Here is an 18684-nt window from a genome sequence, read left to right on the forward strand (position 1 = left end):
ACTCCACTCGACGGCTCGACTCTTGGCTGGTTTAATTTATTAGCAATCTGTAAACGTGGCCAACACAAATGGCAAGTGGCAAGTGACTTGCGGTTAAGCAAATCAAATTCATAAATCATGGCCAATTAGCAGGGAGCTATAGCCACTGCTACACGGCTTAGGATTAGTCGATGACCCACACACACACACACACACACACACATTCAGGCGGCAATATCAATAACTTAATTGAGATGAATGCGAATCGTATATAGTCTTAAGACAAACACACATCCTTAGAGCCGGCACGTGGCCATTTTTGGGCGTTGATTTTCGCCGTAGTCCCTAGACTTTGGGGCCGCACTGGGGGCTGGAAATCCGTGTACGCAGTAATGCGACGCGTGTTCCCTAGAGCCCACAGCCAACAGCAAACACACTCAATTAATTTATGTATGTACATTGTACATACATATATCCCGCCTCTATCCTCCGCTGTGTGGGCGTGTCCACGCCCATGGCCATGTCCGAATGTGAATGTGAATGTGAAAAATGGATAATTAGTTAATTGCGGTACGTGGCAGACAAATGTGCGCAATTTATGTATTTTAGTTATTAATTAAGTGCGCGATGCTGTTAATCTGTTTGTCCAGAAATTATTGCGGAACACCAGATGGTTTCCATGGGTAATATGAGTACTTGTAGAGGGGAAACCATTTAGGTTTCATTTGCTAATGGGTGCTGCCCGACACTTGGTCTTGTACTTACTTGATCTTCTCCCATAGCTCCTCGCCAAAGTGCTTCAGAACCAACAGCTCCAGGGCGTAGTTAACGAAGCCATACTACGGAGAATCGGAAGAGAACGCAGAACGATTTGTTTATGGCAGTGATGTTTATGGCAGGCGCTTAAATAGGCATAAATATCTATCTGTGCTGTCTCCGATTTTGCTCTTAAAAATCTCAGCAGAAGCTAGAGTCTCTCTGATTTTAATTGCATTCCCAGACGGGACTCGAAGCGATAAATTTGAAATATGCCAAATCAATAGCGATTGCGCACTTTCATTTCGTTTTAAATGTATCCAAAAAGCAATCAATTTGATTTGCTACGGGACGGCACCAAGGCAGAAGGAGGAGCAGCCAGACAGGCAGACAGGCAGACAGACATACTCGCATACCTATGGATATCCCAGATACGCAGCACAATCAATCGCTTCCGCCGGAAGTATTACTAAACAAGCAAAATACTTGAAATATATTTACATACATTACGCATACGTCTAGTTGGCCGAACAACATGCCCCGTCCTTGTGTCTGCCGCAGCCTTTGCTCGTGGCTGCTGCTCCTGCTTTTCTTTTCTTTTCTTTACTGTTTCTGTTGCTTCTCGTTTTCATGTTGTTTTATTCTTGATTTTTTTATGCGCTTTTGCTTTTCTGCTTGGTTGTCTGATGAAGATGTATCTAACCGATATTTGATGTTTATTGCCTTTATTGGGGGCATGGCACATTGAAATGTTGTAGCAGTCTCAAATGCCATCCAGAGACTCCACCAGAGGCACCACACGTGTGTCATTTCAGCGATTGAAAACAAGGATATAGACTGGCGGAGCTACGTTTGAAATGCTGCGAAAATTGCAATCATTAGATCAACATTTCTTTGCATTTTTCAACGTGAGGAGGACCTCCTTTGGCGGGGAATCGAATCGAATTGATTTGCTTTGCCTTTTATCAATAGAATTCCGGCAAGGACTCTGATTGAGATGGCTTTGAAAATGCCTTGCGGCCAGAAATCCTATTCATGCATATTCTTTGCCTGCTGGCTTGCCTATTGAACAATTTTCTATCGGACTTTTATTTAATATTTTCAATTAACTTCTATTTTAATTAAATCCTGCATTCACTTACCATTTTGGGTGCTTTTTTTCGTTACCGGTTTTCGCTTAATTGAAACGCTTTGCCCGCGTATTTAATTCACTTTCACAACGAATGTGTTCAAATGCATATCACAACTGAAATTGGACAACAGAATATTCAATATTGATGTCGCAATTTATTTCGCTTTCACTTATTTGTATATTTGCATGTGTCCGACAGTTTCCGCCAACCCACCCGTGAGGGGAGCGGGTGGCCCCGCGAGAGCGAGATTGTGCAACAAATGAAAATGTAATAAATTGTATTTATTTTAACACACAACTGATACGACGGCTATGATAAACGGAATAACCGCCCTAATGAAAATTACAAAATAAATATTGTGGTCTGTCCAATTATGAATGCGGGAGGGAAAAAGGGAAATTGTGGATGGTCTGGGGACCCATTCGTTACGTTGAATTGTGGCGAATGAAGCGATGCCACTGCGGCTATGAATATTTCAGGAGTTTTAAAATCGGCTTTTCCCTACAATATACATATATGTATATTTCCCTTAGAATTCTTATTTCTCCTCAAACGTATGGCCTTATTGAGGCTTTTCCAAAATACCTACACTAATCAAATATTTAAATGAGCGGAAAAAACTAAAGTCGGACGGGCCCCGAGCGGGTCTTCATAGCTTCATAGCCGTTGCCGTTGCTGTTGCTGTTGCTGTTACAACTGCATTCTTGTATCGCTGGAATATGCCTGTTTGTTGCATGCTACATGCAACACGTGCGGAAGCCAAAGGCACAACTACAACAACACCGTGCCAAGACCCGAACAACCATCAACTGGGTCACAACAAAGCCGTGCAAAAAGAAGGCTACAAGCAGACTTGGAGTCGAGCCGCATCGAAAGTTTGATGCTCTTCGCCCGGAACCAAAAACCTAGTGCCTTGGGCTGCTTGAGGTTGGAAGGGAAAGGAAACTATAGATATTTCCGTAGTAAGAAGTTTCCTTGAGTAGAGTATCCAAACAGCTTATGGGTAAGGCAGAAGGCTACGAGCGATGGTGAGGGTATCATCACAATAAAAAACAGGGGCAGCTAAAACGGCAGTGTGGCGTGGCAGCAGCAACAAAGGGTGCATACGGCTGGTTAATTATACAAACACACAGGCAAAACACAACGCACACACACACACAACACTCAGGTGTATGTGTATGTGTGAGAGAATCTCGAAATTTATGCGCCACGACGAGTGCACGGCAATTAAGGCATTGCCAGCACCAACATTGAGTTTTTCTGAAGTTGGGCAGTTGCCTGGGCACGGGTAATGCCTTGAGGCAGGGCCTGAGCAGCGCCGAACAGAACAGCCCGAAAAGTGGCAGCTCTCTGGGAGACAGGTGGGGCATCAAGTGGGCCTCGAATTGAGATGGGACTTGGAAACTTGTGGACCTGCAAAGCAATGATAATTGTAAGAACAGGGAGCAGAGCAGCAGCTTCCACTTGAAGTTTATTTTTTTTTCTTTTTGGCTGGCATTCGGCCAGCCGTAAGGGACTTAACCCGGGCGACAGACAAAGCTACACTTTAAGTCAACTCCAGACTGGGGCTTTAAAAAGGAAAATCAATTTTCCTTCCGCATTTGTGTAGCTGCTGCTACAAAGCCCATTAGCAGAGTCGTTAAGGTGGGTCCCCGTATCATCCTTGTTCTCATCTATACGGGTATGTATGTATGTATGCATGTACAAATTTTTCTCATCTTCCTGTCAACCTTCATCGCGGATGTTTGTTCACTTTTGCCCTGGCTTATTACGATTGCTGCAGTACTGGGTATTAATCAGCAACGAGTTCAGGCAGCAATATTTCCCAATGACCTTAAGGGGCCCCGGGTCTTAACTTCTTTGAGGCAGGAGGCAAGCAAAGCATCCTTCCAATTGAGCGAATTTTAATTACGTGCAACATTCGGCATTTTGAGAACGGTGCGGCAGTGGCAGTGGCACACTGTCAACAGAAGTGGGAATCGAAGGAGTCCTTGTGCTATTTTCGGGCAACCGTCGACAAGAGTGTAAATAAGAGGCCAAGAGTCGGTAGCTGGGGCTTCGCGTTTGTTTGTCCAGGCTTAGAGAACGGCCAAGTCGCTTCAATTCGGTGAAGGGCCTTAGAGAACGGCCAAGTCGCTTCGATTCGGCGGTGGGGCGGTGGGGCTGTTTGTCAGAGGCTCAAATGAAGCTACTTGGCAGTGACGATGACGGGCATGCCGTTTGATAATTGCGACAAAATGACGCTTAAAACAAAACGATATTCACGCGGCCCCGCTGTCTGCCTGTCTGTCTGTCTGCCTGTCAATTTAGCGCTAAACTGACAATAACTGAGTTAATGATGAGCCTGCCATTAGGCCAGGACACAAAATGAGGCAGGGCTGGCACAAAGAGCACACAAATTGTGGCCACAGTACGGGCAAGGGGAAGGGGAAGGGGAACGGGATGTCGTGTCGAGTTGAGTTTCGTTTTCCAGCGAGAAAGAGAGGGAGGAGCAGAGAGTGGCAATTGTACATTTAACTGTGTGTCTGGCGGGGCATTTATCAAATATAATGGACATTCACTATCGTCCAGCGGAGCAACTAAAACAACTGTCAGCAAATTGCCGTGGGCACGCAAAGAGCTAAATGTCTAATAAACTTTGACATATTGGGGCAAATATTTCTATTTGGCAACTTGGCCAGAACAGCGACAAAACACACACAGAACATAGAACAGAATACGAAACATAAATTATGGACCCTCGTCCCTCATAGCCCATATCCATGGACCAGACAATAATGGCGTGAAATATGCAGGCAGGCCACACGAAAATAAATTGGAGCTCACAAATGCAGAGCTTAAATATTTGAGGCGGCGGCCTTTAAGACACAAAACAACCAAAAAGTTCTCAAATATATATGTAAATGTATATGCATATGTATCTGTCATATATACATATCTCATTTGATATATCTCTCTCTTTTTGTGGGGCCTTTAATTTACATTTGTTGCTAACACGCGCTGCTTTTTATTTTTATTTTTATTGTGCGATTTCGCTCTCTCACTTTTGTTTATTCTATGCTCCTCAGTGTGTGATTTATTTGTTTTGCGTTTAGTATTTGTATTTTACTTTCTCCGTAGTTGCTCACTCCACACTCGTACACCGTACGCCCCGATAACTGGCAACTTTCACTTGATGAGTGCCTGGTTGACTCCTGATAAGCGATACGCGCGCGAGTCTCAAAGAATCCGTGTTCCGTTCTCTTCTCCGTTTATTTCGTTGTCTCCGCCAAAAATTTTGCTCTGCTGTTTCCGTAATTTGAACAATTCGCCTGGAACAGCCGTCGACGACTGAGCGGGCCATGCTTCGTGCCTGCCGTATTAAAGGACCCATTGTGGGAGCCACGAACTGCTCCTGTCGGCCACACACCCACCCTCTGCGCCCACTCAGCTGTTTGTTGTTGCTGCTCGGGGCGAACAACGAAAGCTGTTCTGCAAACTTAACAGAGCCCAAAAGCTATTCTACTTACATATGTAGTTTCCGATTTTAACATGTCGATAAAGAGAACGCAGCTACTCGCCAACAGATGGCAGCAGTATATTGTTAAACGTTTGTATCTAAGCAGATTCTTAAAATCAGGCATATAAATGCCCACTATTTTAGTTTTAATCTCGTTCTCAGCTGTGACCTTCAAGGTAAAACAGAATTCATAAATTCATTAAAAATTGTCTGTAAATTGAAAGAAAAAAACAAATAAAAAAATATATTAGAAGTTAAATTGTATTCATTGTTATTATAATTCCCTATCACACTTTACGTGAGGTTCCTTAAAATCCCATTTAGCAGAAACGCCTGTTAATCATTCGCTCAATTTTCGTTCTTTCTGCAATTGTTTGCTCTGCGTTCACTTCACTTCAGCTCCCTAATCGCTCAACTTCTGCTTCTGGTGTTATTTATCGCTGGATTTATTTGCTTTCTGCTGATTTTTGTCAGCTGGCTGGGAGCGGAGCTCTGCCTTGGCTCACGCATAATTTACCTACGACAATAGAGTTTCGGGGCAGCTCCAGTCGAGCAGATGAACAGCACAGCTCCAGCCCGGGCCCAGTGGAAGGGCGGGCAGCAAATAAATTGGAACCACTTGCATTACAATCATCAAGCAACATCCATGGCTACAGCAGGACAGTAATTGAAATCGAATGGCGTGCCAACAACCAGAGCGAGGACCGGCATTAGTTAGAGGACGGCATCGGGAATTACATGGGACTGCTGCTGACCCATTGGAGACCTGTGCATCCAGGCGATAGTCACTGCATTAATTAATTATTCGCCACAAAACATAATGAAACATTGTGCATTGTGCAAGTTTTCATTGTCGTTTTAATCGCGCTTTTGTCCCCAGCAAACGCAAAAAGGTTCACCCTCCTTCGGCTATGGTGCCCGATAAACGTCAGCGCGTAGCCGCAGGCTGACCCGAATCCGAAACTGCCGCTGACAGGCCACCCAAGAATGTTTCTGACACTGATGTAGGGAGTGGTAGCCGGCTTACGCCAAAGGGGAGGGCAGAGTCGCCACGGGGAAGCCAGGTAAGCAGCCATCAGACTATCACGGCCATTGTCACTCTGCCCACAAATGCAAAAATTCGCAGAGCTTGAATCAGGGCTGGAAAGAAGAAAGTTACACAAAGATCATTTATTGGTAGTTAACTGGTTCACATTTAAATGTTTTATCCGACTAAATCCCAGTGAAAAGTTGCGTATTGCTTTGATATTTACTGACACCAAGTAGTGGTACATCTCTAGCCTTAAGCCTTAGCAACCTTTCCTTGCTACTGTTCGTTAGGGAAGCCAAGCAAAAGCTCATCCCCAGAAGGATTGAAGCCGCCTGCTCTAGACACTTTCAGCCATTAGAAGTCAGATTTTTGATCCAATTTCAGACGCGCTACTTAGTAAGGACTAAGGACTAGGGATAACCGCGGGATGCGAGACGTCAATTCGTTGAATGGACCTGCCACATTGTGCAAGTGAAATGGAGCGTGGCAGCTCTCCCTCTCTCCTCGCCGCCTCAAGACTCTAATCAAGCTGGCTGCCAAAAGATGACTATCTTCCTGGCATTTAATTAACAAGCGTAGGAGAAGGATACGTCGAAGGAGTTGAGGTTGGCAAAACTTTTTTTGGGGCATCTCAATTGCTGCACATACACCACAGCTCAGGGCGGATATTGTCGAATCTGTTTGTGTGTGTTGGGGCAGTGTGCCCCAGCGGGCGTTCGTTGCTGGCGCACTGAGACAAAGGACAAGTGCATCAGGATAATCGCATCACACTCGAGTAAATAAATTCCTGAAGTGGAACCAACTTTTCCCGGTTCACGTTCACTCCGCACACCCAGCCAAAAACATGTTGCCAGGCTAGATTGCTAACAATGGGAGCTGTCCGCCTCTGCCTCCCTCCGTCTCCTACTCGGCATATCCTCCTGGGCTGGATTTTCGTTGTTTTCTTTCCTGCCAGTGGCTGGATAATATGGCTCCAAGACCCAACGCCCACACAAAAATTCTCACACAAATGGACGGAATTTCGCAGTGGAAATGAATATTTCAAATGCTCTTAGCATCGAGTTTTGCGACGCAATGTTTCCTTTTCTAAAAAAACCAAAGAGGCAAATGATTGAGATATTATTCCGTGGGCTTTACCACTTTGGCTGCTCATGTCCAAGGCTGCAATCTCTGCAATATTCAGGAAATTATAATTATAAATCATTATTATTATTGCATGCTCCATACGTTGTATTGGGTTGTTACCTGCCAATAAACATATTTACACATATTTATATGCCTCTTTAGTTTAATAAACTGCAGTAAACAGGGAATTAATCAGTTTCAACATAAAAAAATTATTTCCTGATGTGTGCAAATATTGTCATGAATATATTTCACCCGAACCCGAACAATATAATTTTGGGCTGCTTTAAAATGTATGAAAAACCCAAAATAAGCAAAATAATCTCGGATTGGACTTGTGTGTCTTGTCATTTGTCTTCGTCGACATGCCTTTCAGTTGCGTCCATAATGGATAACGAATGTATGCAGCAGTCGTAAACATTTGATTTGCAAGCAGAGCATGACGAATGCCAAAGGCTGCAGAAGCAACAACCGCCTCATTAGAGTGCAACCAGTGCACAATACTTGCTTCTTGCGGGCTAGCGTAGTGGTTATCTGAGGTTAGTTGGGAGTGTATAAATATATGCAAGTACACGCGGTGTACAGCGAACTCTGTAAAAATAGCACTGAATCAACGGAGAGCGTCTTCTTTGTGTGTTTGCCGCCGTCGAGAGCTGATAGAGGGCCTCGGAACAAAGACTGCCGGGAAATATTGTAAGCATTTGCAAGTGGCGGCGCGCGCGCCAACTCTCCCACCTCGAGTGGCCTTTGAGATGGAGTGGAAAAATATCAAGTGCTCATCAACCGACGACCAGGTTGGTGGCAGGCACTCCAGCTGCGGCGCATCTAATTATTCACGCGGCTCGTTCTAATGCCACACATGGACAGATTGTATGGCCAGAGCTGGCGGCTGTCTGATTCTGATGAGCAGGTGGTTGGGTCGGATAGAGAGGGCCGAGCTGATTATCGAACTGACGTGCTACACAGCTACCGATCGATGATTACTTGGCTTCAAACGCTTTCCCTGAGCCATAGTTGTAATTTTAAATCACAATGCTCGAGGAATGAGCTGAATCGAACCCGCGGATACCCTAGCGAAGCAAACGAATGCTGGCACACTTATGTATAAATGAATCCACTGATTAATGGGTCCATTAGCCATCAGCACTCCACTAATCTGCGCCGATTAGGCAGTTAGCCTTGGGTCGCAGCCAAAGACGATCTGCATACATCATCGATTGTTAATCTTGTTGTGATTGATGCACTCTTGAAATACATCAAGTCTCCTGGCAGGGCATGGCTAGGGTATGACGAGAGCGGAACCAGTTTAATCCCCAGTCCACTCACACGCTTCCCAGTCCAGTCCAGTCAATTCAGTCGATCGCGGCGCTCGGGAGTGAGACAAAGGGGCCAGCGCTTAAATTCGAATTAAATCGGTACTCCCGCCGCGATGCTGAGGCTTCTGGGCTTCTGGTGTTGGTGGGCCTTCAGCTTAGCACAGGCAAGCAACACAACCACCGAACGGAGCACCCAGCTCTATGTGCAGCCCCACCTGAGCATCGGTAGCTGCCTGGATTACTGCCACTTCAGATACATTCCGTTCCTGCCCTGCCTCGACGACAGCGAGAAGATTGCGAGTAGTCCGGCGAAGGCCTGTGGCGGGGGCTACTGCGATGCAGAGGTCTTTGAGCTCAGCTACAAGACCGGCGATGGAGTGGAGGTGGAGTCGCGCTGCAATCGCGTGGAGAGAACTAGACTTGGGCGATTGGCCAACCTGCGGGAGCTGTGCCTGGACGAAAGGGGGTTCCCCGTAAGACGCAGATGTGAGATTCGCAATGGGACCAGGGCGTGGCAGTCTCTCAGCAACATCACCTGTCGACCTGGCCAGCAACTGAGCTCCAATCTGAACCGACTGGCTGTGGAGGCGCCGCCAGATATGATAAGCAGATTGAGCGACCTGCTGAGGCAGCCCCACGAGCCACTGCGGCCAGTGGATATCTTCAGCATTGCGCAAATCTTCGAGTCTCTCCTGGAGAAGCCCAACAAGGATCCTGCCGTAGTGTCCGATCTGCTCGGAATCTGCCGGCATGTCATGGCCAGCGAGAGGGAAACTCTGCGTCTCTCGGCAGAGCTGAATGCCACCAACACACTGCTGAGCAACTTTGAGGACTACCTGGATGCCCTGCCACCCCAGTTGGTGCCCCCAGAGAGCTGCGACGTTGAAGCCAAGGGGCCTGGTCAGGTGTCGGGCGTGAATGGCGTGCAGCATCAGACTTTGGGCCACATGGGAGTCCACGCTCTCATCAGCAACGAGCTGAGTGTGTTCTTTGTGAATCCGGACTGTGCCAATGTGACTGGAATCGCCATATCAACCTCCGACTCCGATCCGTCAGACTTTGGCTTTAGTCCCCTGAGCTCATCCGAGAGCTTGGAGAATATCAGAGCCAGGAAGGGGCTGCAGACAGCCGCCTTTCTGCCAGAGCCACTGTGGGGGCAGCTGAAGAAGAGGAGAGCCAGGTACTTGGTCTTCAAGGTCTACACGCGCGATTCCCTGTTTGTGGAGACGAAGAGCCGCGTGCGGATGCCGAGCAGTGCCGTCATATCTATATCTATTCCTGGAATGAAAAGTGAGTTGGTCACAGTCTATTCTTATCCGTAGTTCGAGTAATGTTCGCTTTACTTTAAGCCGCTGACAACTCGCTGCCGCTGAAGCTGCCATTTTTCTTGCGCAGTGGGAGCACAAACTCCTCCGCAGTGGCAGGCGGAAGGTGTGGCTACTGGAACTACGAGACCTGGCTGAGCGATGGCATTACCATCTGCAGTAGTGGCAGTGCGGATGCCCCACTCGATCCCGTCATCCTCTGTCACGCCGATCATCTCACACAGTTCTCCTTTCTGCTGGGCCTCAGCAAGAGTCAGACTGGTGTGGACGAGTACGAGGACGATCGAACGCTGGACATAATAACGAATGTGGGGCTGAGTCTGTCGCTGGTGGGACTGCTGGCCATCTTCCTGACTGCGGCGCTCTTTAGGCGGTTCCGGAGCTTGGCCTCCACCAAAGTGCTGCTCAATCTCTGCCTTGGCATTGGCTCTGCAGACGCTGCTGTTCATGGACATCGGCCAGGGGCAGCTGCTGGGGAAGCTGCAGTTCGCGGAATGCTGCCTGGTTGCGGGTGCCCTCATGCAGTACTTCCTGCTGGTCGTATTCAGTTGGATGCTCATCATCGGCTTCCTGCAGTTCAAGCGCTACGTGAAGGTCATTGGCGTTACCTATCCGCGGCATTATATTTTCATGTCTGCCCTGGTCGCCTGGACCCTGCCGCTGATACCCACTTTGTTGCTGATTAAGCTGGACCCCGCCTCCTATAGGCCCACCCAGCAGTCGCCCGACATGCCCCACAGTACTGTCCTGTGCTATCCCTCGGGCCGCGGCCTGTACCTGGGCGTGGTCCTTCCCATTGCACTGGTCACTCTGGCCAACGCACTGATGGTCGGCTACATCACGTGCAGCGTCTACCGGGCGCTGAATACTCGGGGCCAGCACACGCTGCAACAGCTGCGGCTCTTTGTGCTGCTCTTCTTCCTGCTCGGCCTCACGTGGATATTCGGATTCTGCAGCTACTTCCAGTGGGGCAGAGTCTTCTCCTACCTGTTCTGCCTGACGGCCACGCTGCAGGGCTTTGTGCTGTTTGTCTATTTTATTATCATTAACAAGGACAACCGCATAGCCTGGTTGGGCTTAATCTGCAATTGGAAATTCAAGGAGGAGCTGGACATTGTCGCACTGCGAACTCAAGAAAACTTGGCGTTCAGCCGCACAAACCAAATTTCATTTCAAAGCACAACAAGCAATTCAAATAAAGAATAGTTTACAATGCCAATATTATTAGAATAATTTACCTTAATTAAATAATTTCGTCTGAAGCCAACATTTGAATCTGGCGGGTATTTCACACAAGAAAGGGGCACACTAGAAGGCACACTATCGGCCAACTCACATCCCCAACGTATATATTTGCCCATCACTAAGTGTAATTTTAGTCGTAGTCGCGCGCCATCTCTTGTAAGCTTTATGAAAGCTCTTTTTATGCGAGCTTTTACCCGTTTCAACCGGTTTGAGCTTAAAAGTAGTTTCCCGGTCGTTTAAATTTATTTCTTTTTGCTTTTAATTTATGTAAATGAGGTGACTTTCTGGCGGTTTTTTTGGTGAATGTATTTCATAGTTTATTAGTCGAGTTTATTGGATGTGAAAGGGTCGTAACTCATGATCATAGCGTGGTAGGGGTGGTGAGGGGAAGGTGCGTGGATCGCGTGGATGTTGTGTTTTGACTTAAATTAGATTGTCGCACTTAAATGCCAGCAGTGGCCTTAAAACAAAGAATTAAAATATCGTTAAGTTATATGTTATAAGAACCAGTAAGATTAAAACAAATTAGCCTCATCCACGGGTTGCCTTCGCTGCGATTCGAGACGACGGCATTCCACAGCAGCCCAGCCAGCCCAGAAGCCGCAGCCAGGCCAGAAGCCGCAGCCGAACTCGTTTGAACAACACACGGTGCCGCCGACAACGCGACAACAACTCATCCTCATCGTCAGCGTCAGCATCAGCATCAGCGTCGTATCAAGAGTAATCGCAGCGGTATGTAAGAGCTTCCGGGTACCACATCCTTGCCGTCGGGCAGGAAATTCTGTGCATAGTTCTTTGGTGTTGGCGAATTCGGCGGCAGGGCGTAGTCCAGTATGTTCTCCGAGGCGGCGGGCACGCGGTAGACCAACAGCTGCATCGCCTTGGAGCCCGCTTCCGTTTTGGACTGCTGATTGAGGGCTCGCCGCGAAAACTGTGCACTGTCCGCCAGCTGGAAGCGCTGCAGATGGCCTTGAATAATCCGCCGTAGGGCTGCCATGGTGCTGGGCGGAGCTGGCGTCGAGTAGAAGTACGCTTGAGGCTGGCGGCGTGGCAAATATTCCCGACTCTGAGTGCCTGCCCCGACCACAGCCAGCATGGAGACGAGCAGCAACTGGAAGTTAAGTGGCAAAATATTTAATCATACCTCCGATTCGTATGCGGAGAAACTTACCCAACAGCACGACCTGTACATGGTTTCCTTATAAACTATTATTATCTTTCGATTCTAGCACGATCTTCGACCGCTCTCCGTTTCGCTCAACAACAGACTGAAGCGATCTGCTTTGGCGGGTCCGAGTCCGCGTCCGCCATTCTCCATCGACTCGTTTCAAGTTCAGGGTCTCTCCATCCATGCATTTACATAAATTTCTAGCCGTCCGAGCAGCGTCGAGCCCAGTCACAAGACATTCTCCGTTCTCCATGCTCTGCTCCTCCGACTAATTCTGTTTTCGGCGGCACTGGCACTGGCACGTGATTTATGCATAGAGAGACCCGCTCGAAGATCACCTTCAGTAAGCGACTATATATATTTAGCAATCCAGTTTAATCGATCAACGGATTCCCACTACTTCCAAGACAATCTCTGCCATTTCTCAGCTGACTTGATGAGATCCCACAGATAGCCAAATAGCCATATAACCGGGGATTTTTGGCACAGACGGCCAGGCGACGTCTTTGGGGTGTTCACGCCATTATAATTATGCAGATTTGATCTAAAACAACTGCATAAATCAACGTTATGAGTGGTCGCCTTACAAGAGGTCGCACATTCGCTCATCCATGGCACATTTGCATAATAGTTTCTATATAGAGATGTAGAAGCGTGTCCAGCGCCGAGCAGAGACCCGAGACCCGACCCCCTTTTGTGGTGTATTTTATATTGATTTTTAATCACCGACTCGACTCTTTGTTGCTGACAATACGCATCAATGATCGTTTGTCTTGTCATTCGATATGCCCGTCCCGTCGGACAGCTCAGCGCAGCTCGGCGCTGAATGATGACTCTCTCAAATGTGGATTAAATCAGAAGAAGAGGGGGGGGGCCAACAATGGAGAACATAATGCGATTCATATGCTAAGTGATAATGTTGCTCGAGACGCGATTTGTATTATTACCGCCATAGTTGATGTTGATGGTTAATGTGTGCTCGGATCGATTGAGATGTTGAAATGGCAGATCATCAATCGAATCGACTGGGTAGCCCGATTAACATATGGGCGGGGGCCAGCAATCGGTAAATGATCGCAAAACAGCTTAACGACTTTTCGATTGGTTGTGAAATGGAAATCAGCTGAGCAGAATAGGGCCCATAATTAATTGATGTTCGAATTAATTGATTATCTTTATACAAAATGCTTTGAATAGTCACTCAAATGTTTATTCAAATATGCCGCAGAGATTTAGTCAATTAGATTCCATTCGAATGCAATCAAATTATGGTTTATAGCTCCAGCTGGGAGTGTCGCAAAAGTTTTCTCAGAACTCGAATACAATTACCAAAATGGCCGGCGACTGAAAGTGCAGTGGAGTATTTCCTGCCTTGCCTTCCCATCTGTTGCCTCTCCTCTCAGCCTGCTTCTTGACAAGGTCGAGACAGCCCTGGGGAAACCATGGGCAGGCCTCCCCCCTAAAATATTGATGAGTCAGCTAACGGAAACGGAAACGCAATTAAAGCTCTGCGTGGCTGCAAATAAGCCTTTGGCATTACGTAATTACAATTTGCAGGATTATGCAGAATGCAAATATCGACTCGATTGCATTAGCATTTTGATTTATATGCAAAATAACGAGCTGTGAGACGGTGACGGTGGTTCGGTTCCTATATGTAAGCTGATGCTGCAGTGGAATGCTAGCAAAACGGTTTGTTTGTAATTATTATGTAAATTATTTATGCAATTAACTCAACTCCAGCGAGTAACTGAAGCCGCGAGCCGTGCTCATACATGACCATCCGCCATTCGCCATTCGCCATCCGCCATACATCCATATTGATGAGGGTCCTTCCGGCTCAACACACCGCTTATGAACATATACATGCATACATATGCATGTATGTTTGTCCACATAACAGATAATACATATTTCATATGCCATACAAAAGCATCATCATAATCAGGGAAGGACTAGGAGGGGCAGGAGCTACAGCTACCCAGCTACCCAGCTGCCCAGCTGCCGTTGAGTGCTAAATCCTCTGTCACATATGCTTGGGGACTCCCCTGTCAAAACGAACAAAAGAAATAACAAACAAAAATGGAATTCTGGCTGCGGAAGTCGAACCTTTTGATACCCATGCTGGAGGATCTCTACGTAGTGCCAATTCGATTAATGGATGAGCTATACAGCTGGAAATCTGCCAATTAGAGGAACTAGAGTAACAGGACTATACACTCGATACCCCTTGGATTGGAAACATCTGCTTGAAATGGTTATACCCTCTGCTAGGGCAAAGAGCCCTGAGAGGGCCACAAAAGTTGGCCCAACTGACCAGAACTAAATCCTGAATGCTACGTAATGAGTTTGATGGGCTTTTGAACTAAACTAAATTGAAGACAGGCATTTCATTTTATCACCCATTCCCGCTCTGATTCCCATTTCGATTTGGATTCAATGATGATGATATGAGGCATATGAGGCAGGCGAGCAGGAATGCCAAATCGTGAAATAAGAAACGTAACGTGGATGCAAGCAGCAAATTGAGTTATGGCCCCAGTTGTCTCATATTTTATGCATGACAAGGGCAAGCGAATTGCTTTCCAATCGACTTGGCGCACTCGAAAGCTTCTCCAGCTCCAGCTCCACACGCTGCTGCTCGTCCCCGCTAGCAGGGAGTGTCCTGCCATGCCGAAGGGTGCGTCCAGACAGACCCATTTCCATTCGCTCCTAATCACCCTCCAGTTATCGGGATCGTCCAAATGGATCATCGATTTTATATTGCCCAGGCACGACATTCTCGGCATTCCATTCCACTTTCTTATGGCTGGCTGTCTCTATTTGGGTCTACTGCAATTAAAGGTTGAACAAACTTTTCGGATACCGAAAAACTAATTAAAATAGTTTGCCTTTTGCAGCAATCAATTGGAAAACTGGCAGAGAGCATTTTGAAGCCTTAAGTTGTCTACTTTGACATTAATGAAGATGCCACAATCCCCCGAGGCAAGAGGAGCTCTGCCAGAAAGCTAGCTGTACCTTTGACCTTTCAACCTGTACATAATTTATGCTATTTGGCCTTCTGCCTCCCATGGCTGTGACTGTGCCTGTGCCTGTACTCCTGCTTCTGCTTCTGCTTCGACTGTACAACTCCCAGCTGGCAATCATTCATCATAATACAAGAATGAGCCGCAAATTTGCGACTGACAGCTGCCCCACCACTGCAACAAAACATAACTGTGCCACCGCATTCCCTGTATGCCCTGCGGCAATGCAAAAATAAAAGGAATTCCTGCATATTTAATAAGTTTATGCGCTTTGTGCAATAATCCCCAATGCCACATACACATTGCGCAAAAAAATGAAGATAAATGTCGGGTAGAGTCCAGAGCTACATACTACATATAATTTTATGTCCGCCCTGGATTCTGCCTTGTTGTTGTGGCGCATACTTTTGGTACCAGTGTGCCAGAATCCAATGTGGGGCTCTCTGCTCTATATTTAGTTGTATGCAAATACCGGCTACACATTCTCATTTTGACGCAATTCCCAGGGGCAATTTTGATGCGGTGTGGCTTTTAGCGGCTCCTGCGACTCCTGCCGCTCCTGCCTGTGCATACGTCAGATATGCAAATCCAGATACAGTTATAGCAGGGCGAGAGTTTATCATCTGTGTTTGGGTTTTACCTTTACCTTTCTCGGGCTGTGTAAGTCCCCATCTCGTGTACTTCTTTAGTAATTCAAGGCAAAAGTTGCTCGAGGATATGCAATAAACTTCATAGTTTCAGTAGGTTTCCTTTGGGCACACCTGGAACTACATTTGGTGGTGGAATAGAGCAAAGTACAGAAGATACATTGTCTGAATATACAATGCAAATGGCTCTCAGTATTTCTGTTGGCGAAAGTCTCTTACAACAATATTTAAATATTTTTTATGTCTCACATCAAAGATGGCACTTATACACCGCGCTCTCATTTATCTCTCCTGCTCTTGCTCCTCGAGCCCCTTACCAACAGCTGCCCCACTAGGGGGAATATAAATTTGCACTTGTCTACATTTTTTCACACCACAGCAAAGTGTTTGCTTAGCTCCGACTACAGACTACAGACTGTCCAAGGGAAATGGGCAAAGGCAAAAAGTAAAAGCAAAACCAGCAGGAAAATGGTTAAAAGAAACGCTTTCCTTTGGGTGAGTTGACTTTTCCCTTGTTGTGTCCCAAGAGCAAACAATCGCACGTGGAACGCTGCAGGAATTTCAATTAACTTGTTAGAATTTCACGCTCCCTGAACTTTAAACAAAAGCAACAGACAACAGACAAAGGACAATACGAGGTGCACTAACAGCGACTTAAAGCGACTAATTTATGTTTAGCTGCTAATGAAATGCTGCTAGTCCAAATAGAATTTAATGTCTGGCAAGTGTTTGCCAAAAGTTCGGGCCATAAAAGTTCTGGCAAAGGTTCAATGTGCCGCACAAGGAGTGCAACAGGTTGGAAATTGGACTTCAACTTGCCACACTCGCCCCGCCAGAGGGGAGTTCATAATCAGAGCCCAACTGCCAACTGCCACACGATAAAAGTAGGCAACATAATCAGCTCTCTCTCTGACCCACACAAGCACACTCGCCCGTCCTCTCCGGTAATCAAATTAATCTCGTACTCGAAGCTCGTACTTCAGCAAATAGATGTAATATGCTCTCGCAATTATTACACCCGGCTGGCAGCCCCCACCGGATGGGCAGACACAGATATGTAGACAGGCAGTGCGGACGGGGCTTCGGCTTTCCCTTCCCCTTCCCCTCTTTCGTTGCTGTGATATTTATCTCGCGCTGAAAACCTCATCAGGCTTAAGCACAGCGCTTAATTGCCCACAGAAGCAGTGTCCTTCGGCGAGTATCTGTCGTGTGTGTGTGTGTGCATTTGTATCTGCAAAGACCATCCGTCTCTGTGTGCCTGCTTGTTTGCCTTACATATTACTTCATTTGCCTGTGTCCTGAACAATCTGAAAATCTGAATCTGACGTTCGTTGTGGTGCCGCTGGAGCACCAGGAGCAGCTCCTGCTGTTTTCTGTTTCTGTTTTATGGGGCAAACAATGCATACACATAAGAGACAAACAAAAGTGAAGGGTCACTTCTCCGCAAGCGAGGGCGGATCCAACAGTGGAATACAACGCAAAATTATAAGTTTAAAGAATTCTTTTGGCAACCCTTTCCTACGAAGTGAACAGCAGCCAACACTCGCATGCCTCGCGTTAATATTTAAATTCTATTTTTGCTAATTTCTGCGTGCAAAATACTGACCTTCCCAGGAGCCCGCACGCAAGCAAATTTAATATTCTATTCCTGGCGCATGCCCCCTCCGTAAATATGAATCTATATATAGTATGGAATATATCTAATAGTACTAGCAAACTGTGAACCAGCACGTGTCTAGGCCATGTTTATTGCCATCCTACTTAAAGCCTAATGAATTGAATAAGTTTGAGGCAGCAAACCCAGCACGCACCTCAGAGTCCCAGATATTTCACGGATACTCGGGGCTAAGCCAAAGACCGAGGCGCTAAAGCTGGAGCTGGAGCTGGAAAACCCTTTGCATAAATCTTATGCGCAATTTATTTCGGACCTGAGTTTGCCTTTTTTAATTAATTTCTCTGCCTTGTGCTGTGTGCTGTGTGTGTGAGAACACCTTTTGTATTTTATGCGACACCCTAATGACACTTTTATGGATTTGAATTTTTTAGAGCGCCTTAAAAGGCCCCTCTAAAACACTTTGGACCCATCGCTGTTCGCTGGCTAGCCTGAGAGATGCCTAGGCACGTTCCATAAGGTGCCAAACAATTGTGTGTATAGTACAGCAACAACGAAGATTGTCTGGGGTGGACTTTTGCTGGAGTTCGCACTTCCGCCTGAGTACCGTTCAAATGCGTTGAATGCCGCAAACTGTTGTCTGGCCTTCGGCAGAGGCTTGGTTCTTGGTGCTTGATGCTTGGGCCTCTTCTTGTACGGCCTTTCTGGCCTTTTCCTTCCAAAGAAGCCTCCTTGGCGTGTACGTAATGTTGGAGAGGAATTGCGTATACGTAACGTAAGCAAATGCAGGCGGGGCATAACAGCATGGAAGAGCAGCGCATGC

At 46.7% G+C, this 18684-nt stretch overlaps 3 protein-coding genes across 5 annotated transcripts in view; 1 reads left to right on the plus strand and 2 right to left on the minus strand.

The window, feature by feature from the left end:
* Positions 1 to 5211, minus strand: part of LOC111068764 (guanylate cyclase soluble subunit beta-1) — a 37348-nt gene extending 32137 nt beyond the window's left edge. The window contains exons 1-3 of one of the 3 annotated variants that reach the window (XM_022358488.2): positions 4978 to 5211; positions 1878 to 1981; positions 745 to 818 (exon numbers count right to left, since the gene is read on the minus strand). In XM_022358488.2, the coding sequence (XP_022214180.1) occupies positions 745 to 818; positions 1878 to 1880 (77 nt within the window). In that variant the 5' untranslated portion in view covers positions 1881 to 1981; positions 4978 to 5211. Of the gene's footprint in view, positions 1 to 744; positions 819 to 1877; positions 1982 to 4850; positions 4868 to 4912 lie in introns of those variants that run through there. The other 2 variants (XM_022358480.2, XM_041591590.1) reach the window with 2 other exon arrangements.
* Positions 5212 to 8859: 3648 nt separating this feature from the next.
* LOC111069556 (adhesion G-protein coupled receptor G6) lies at positions 8860 to 11382 on the plus strand. The gene is given in 3 exon segments (XM_022359665.2): positions 8860 to 10128; positions 10188 to 10579; positions 10581 to 11382. Coding segments are annotated over 3 exon segments (2358 nt in total). The 5' UTR covers positions 8860 to 8951; the 3' UTR covers positions 11370 to 11382.
* Positions 11383 to 11712: 330 nt separating this feature from the next.
* On the minus strand, positions 11713 to 12936 carry LOC111069176. Its single transcript, XM_022359104.2, has 2 exons — positions 12580 to 12936; positions 11713 to 12519 (listed from the first exon to the last, which is right to left on the minus strand). Exons 1-2 carry the CDS (start codon positions 12598 to 12600, stop codon positions 12112 to 12114), a joined length of 429 nt encoding a protein of 142 aa, XP_022214796.2. The 5' UTR covers positions 12601 to 12936; the 3' UTR covers positions 11713 to 12111.
* Positions 12937 to 18684: the final 5748 nt, after the last annotated feature.

This window comes from Drosophila obscura, unplaced genomic scaffold, assembly GCF_018151105.1.
Source record: "Drosophila obscura isolate BZ-5 IFL unplaced genomic scaffold, ASM1815110v1 contig_150, whole genome shotgun sequence".
NCBI lineage: Eukaryota > Metazoa > Arthropoda > Insecta > Diptera > Drosophilidae > Drosophila > Drosophila obscura.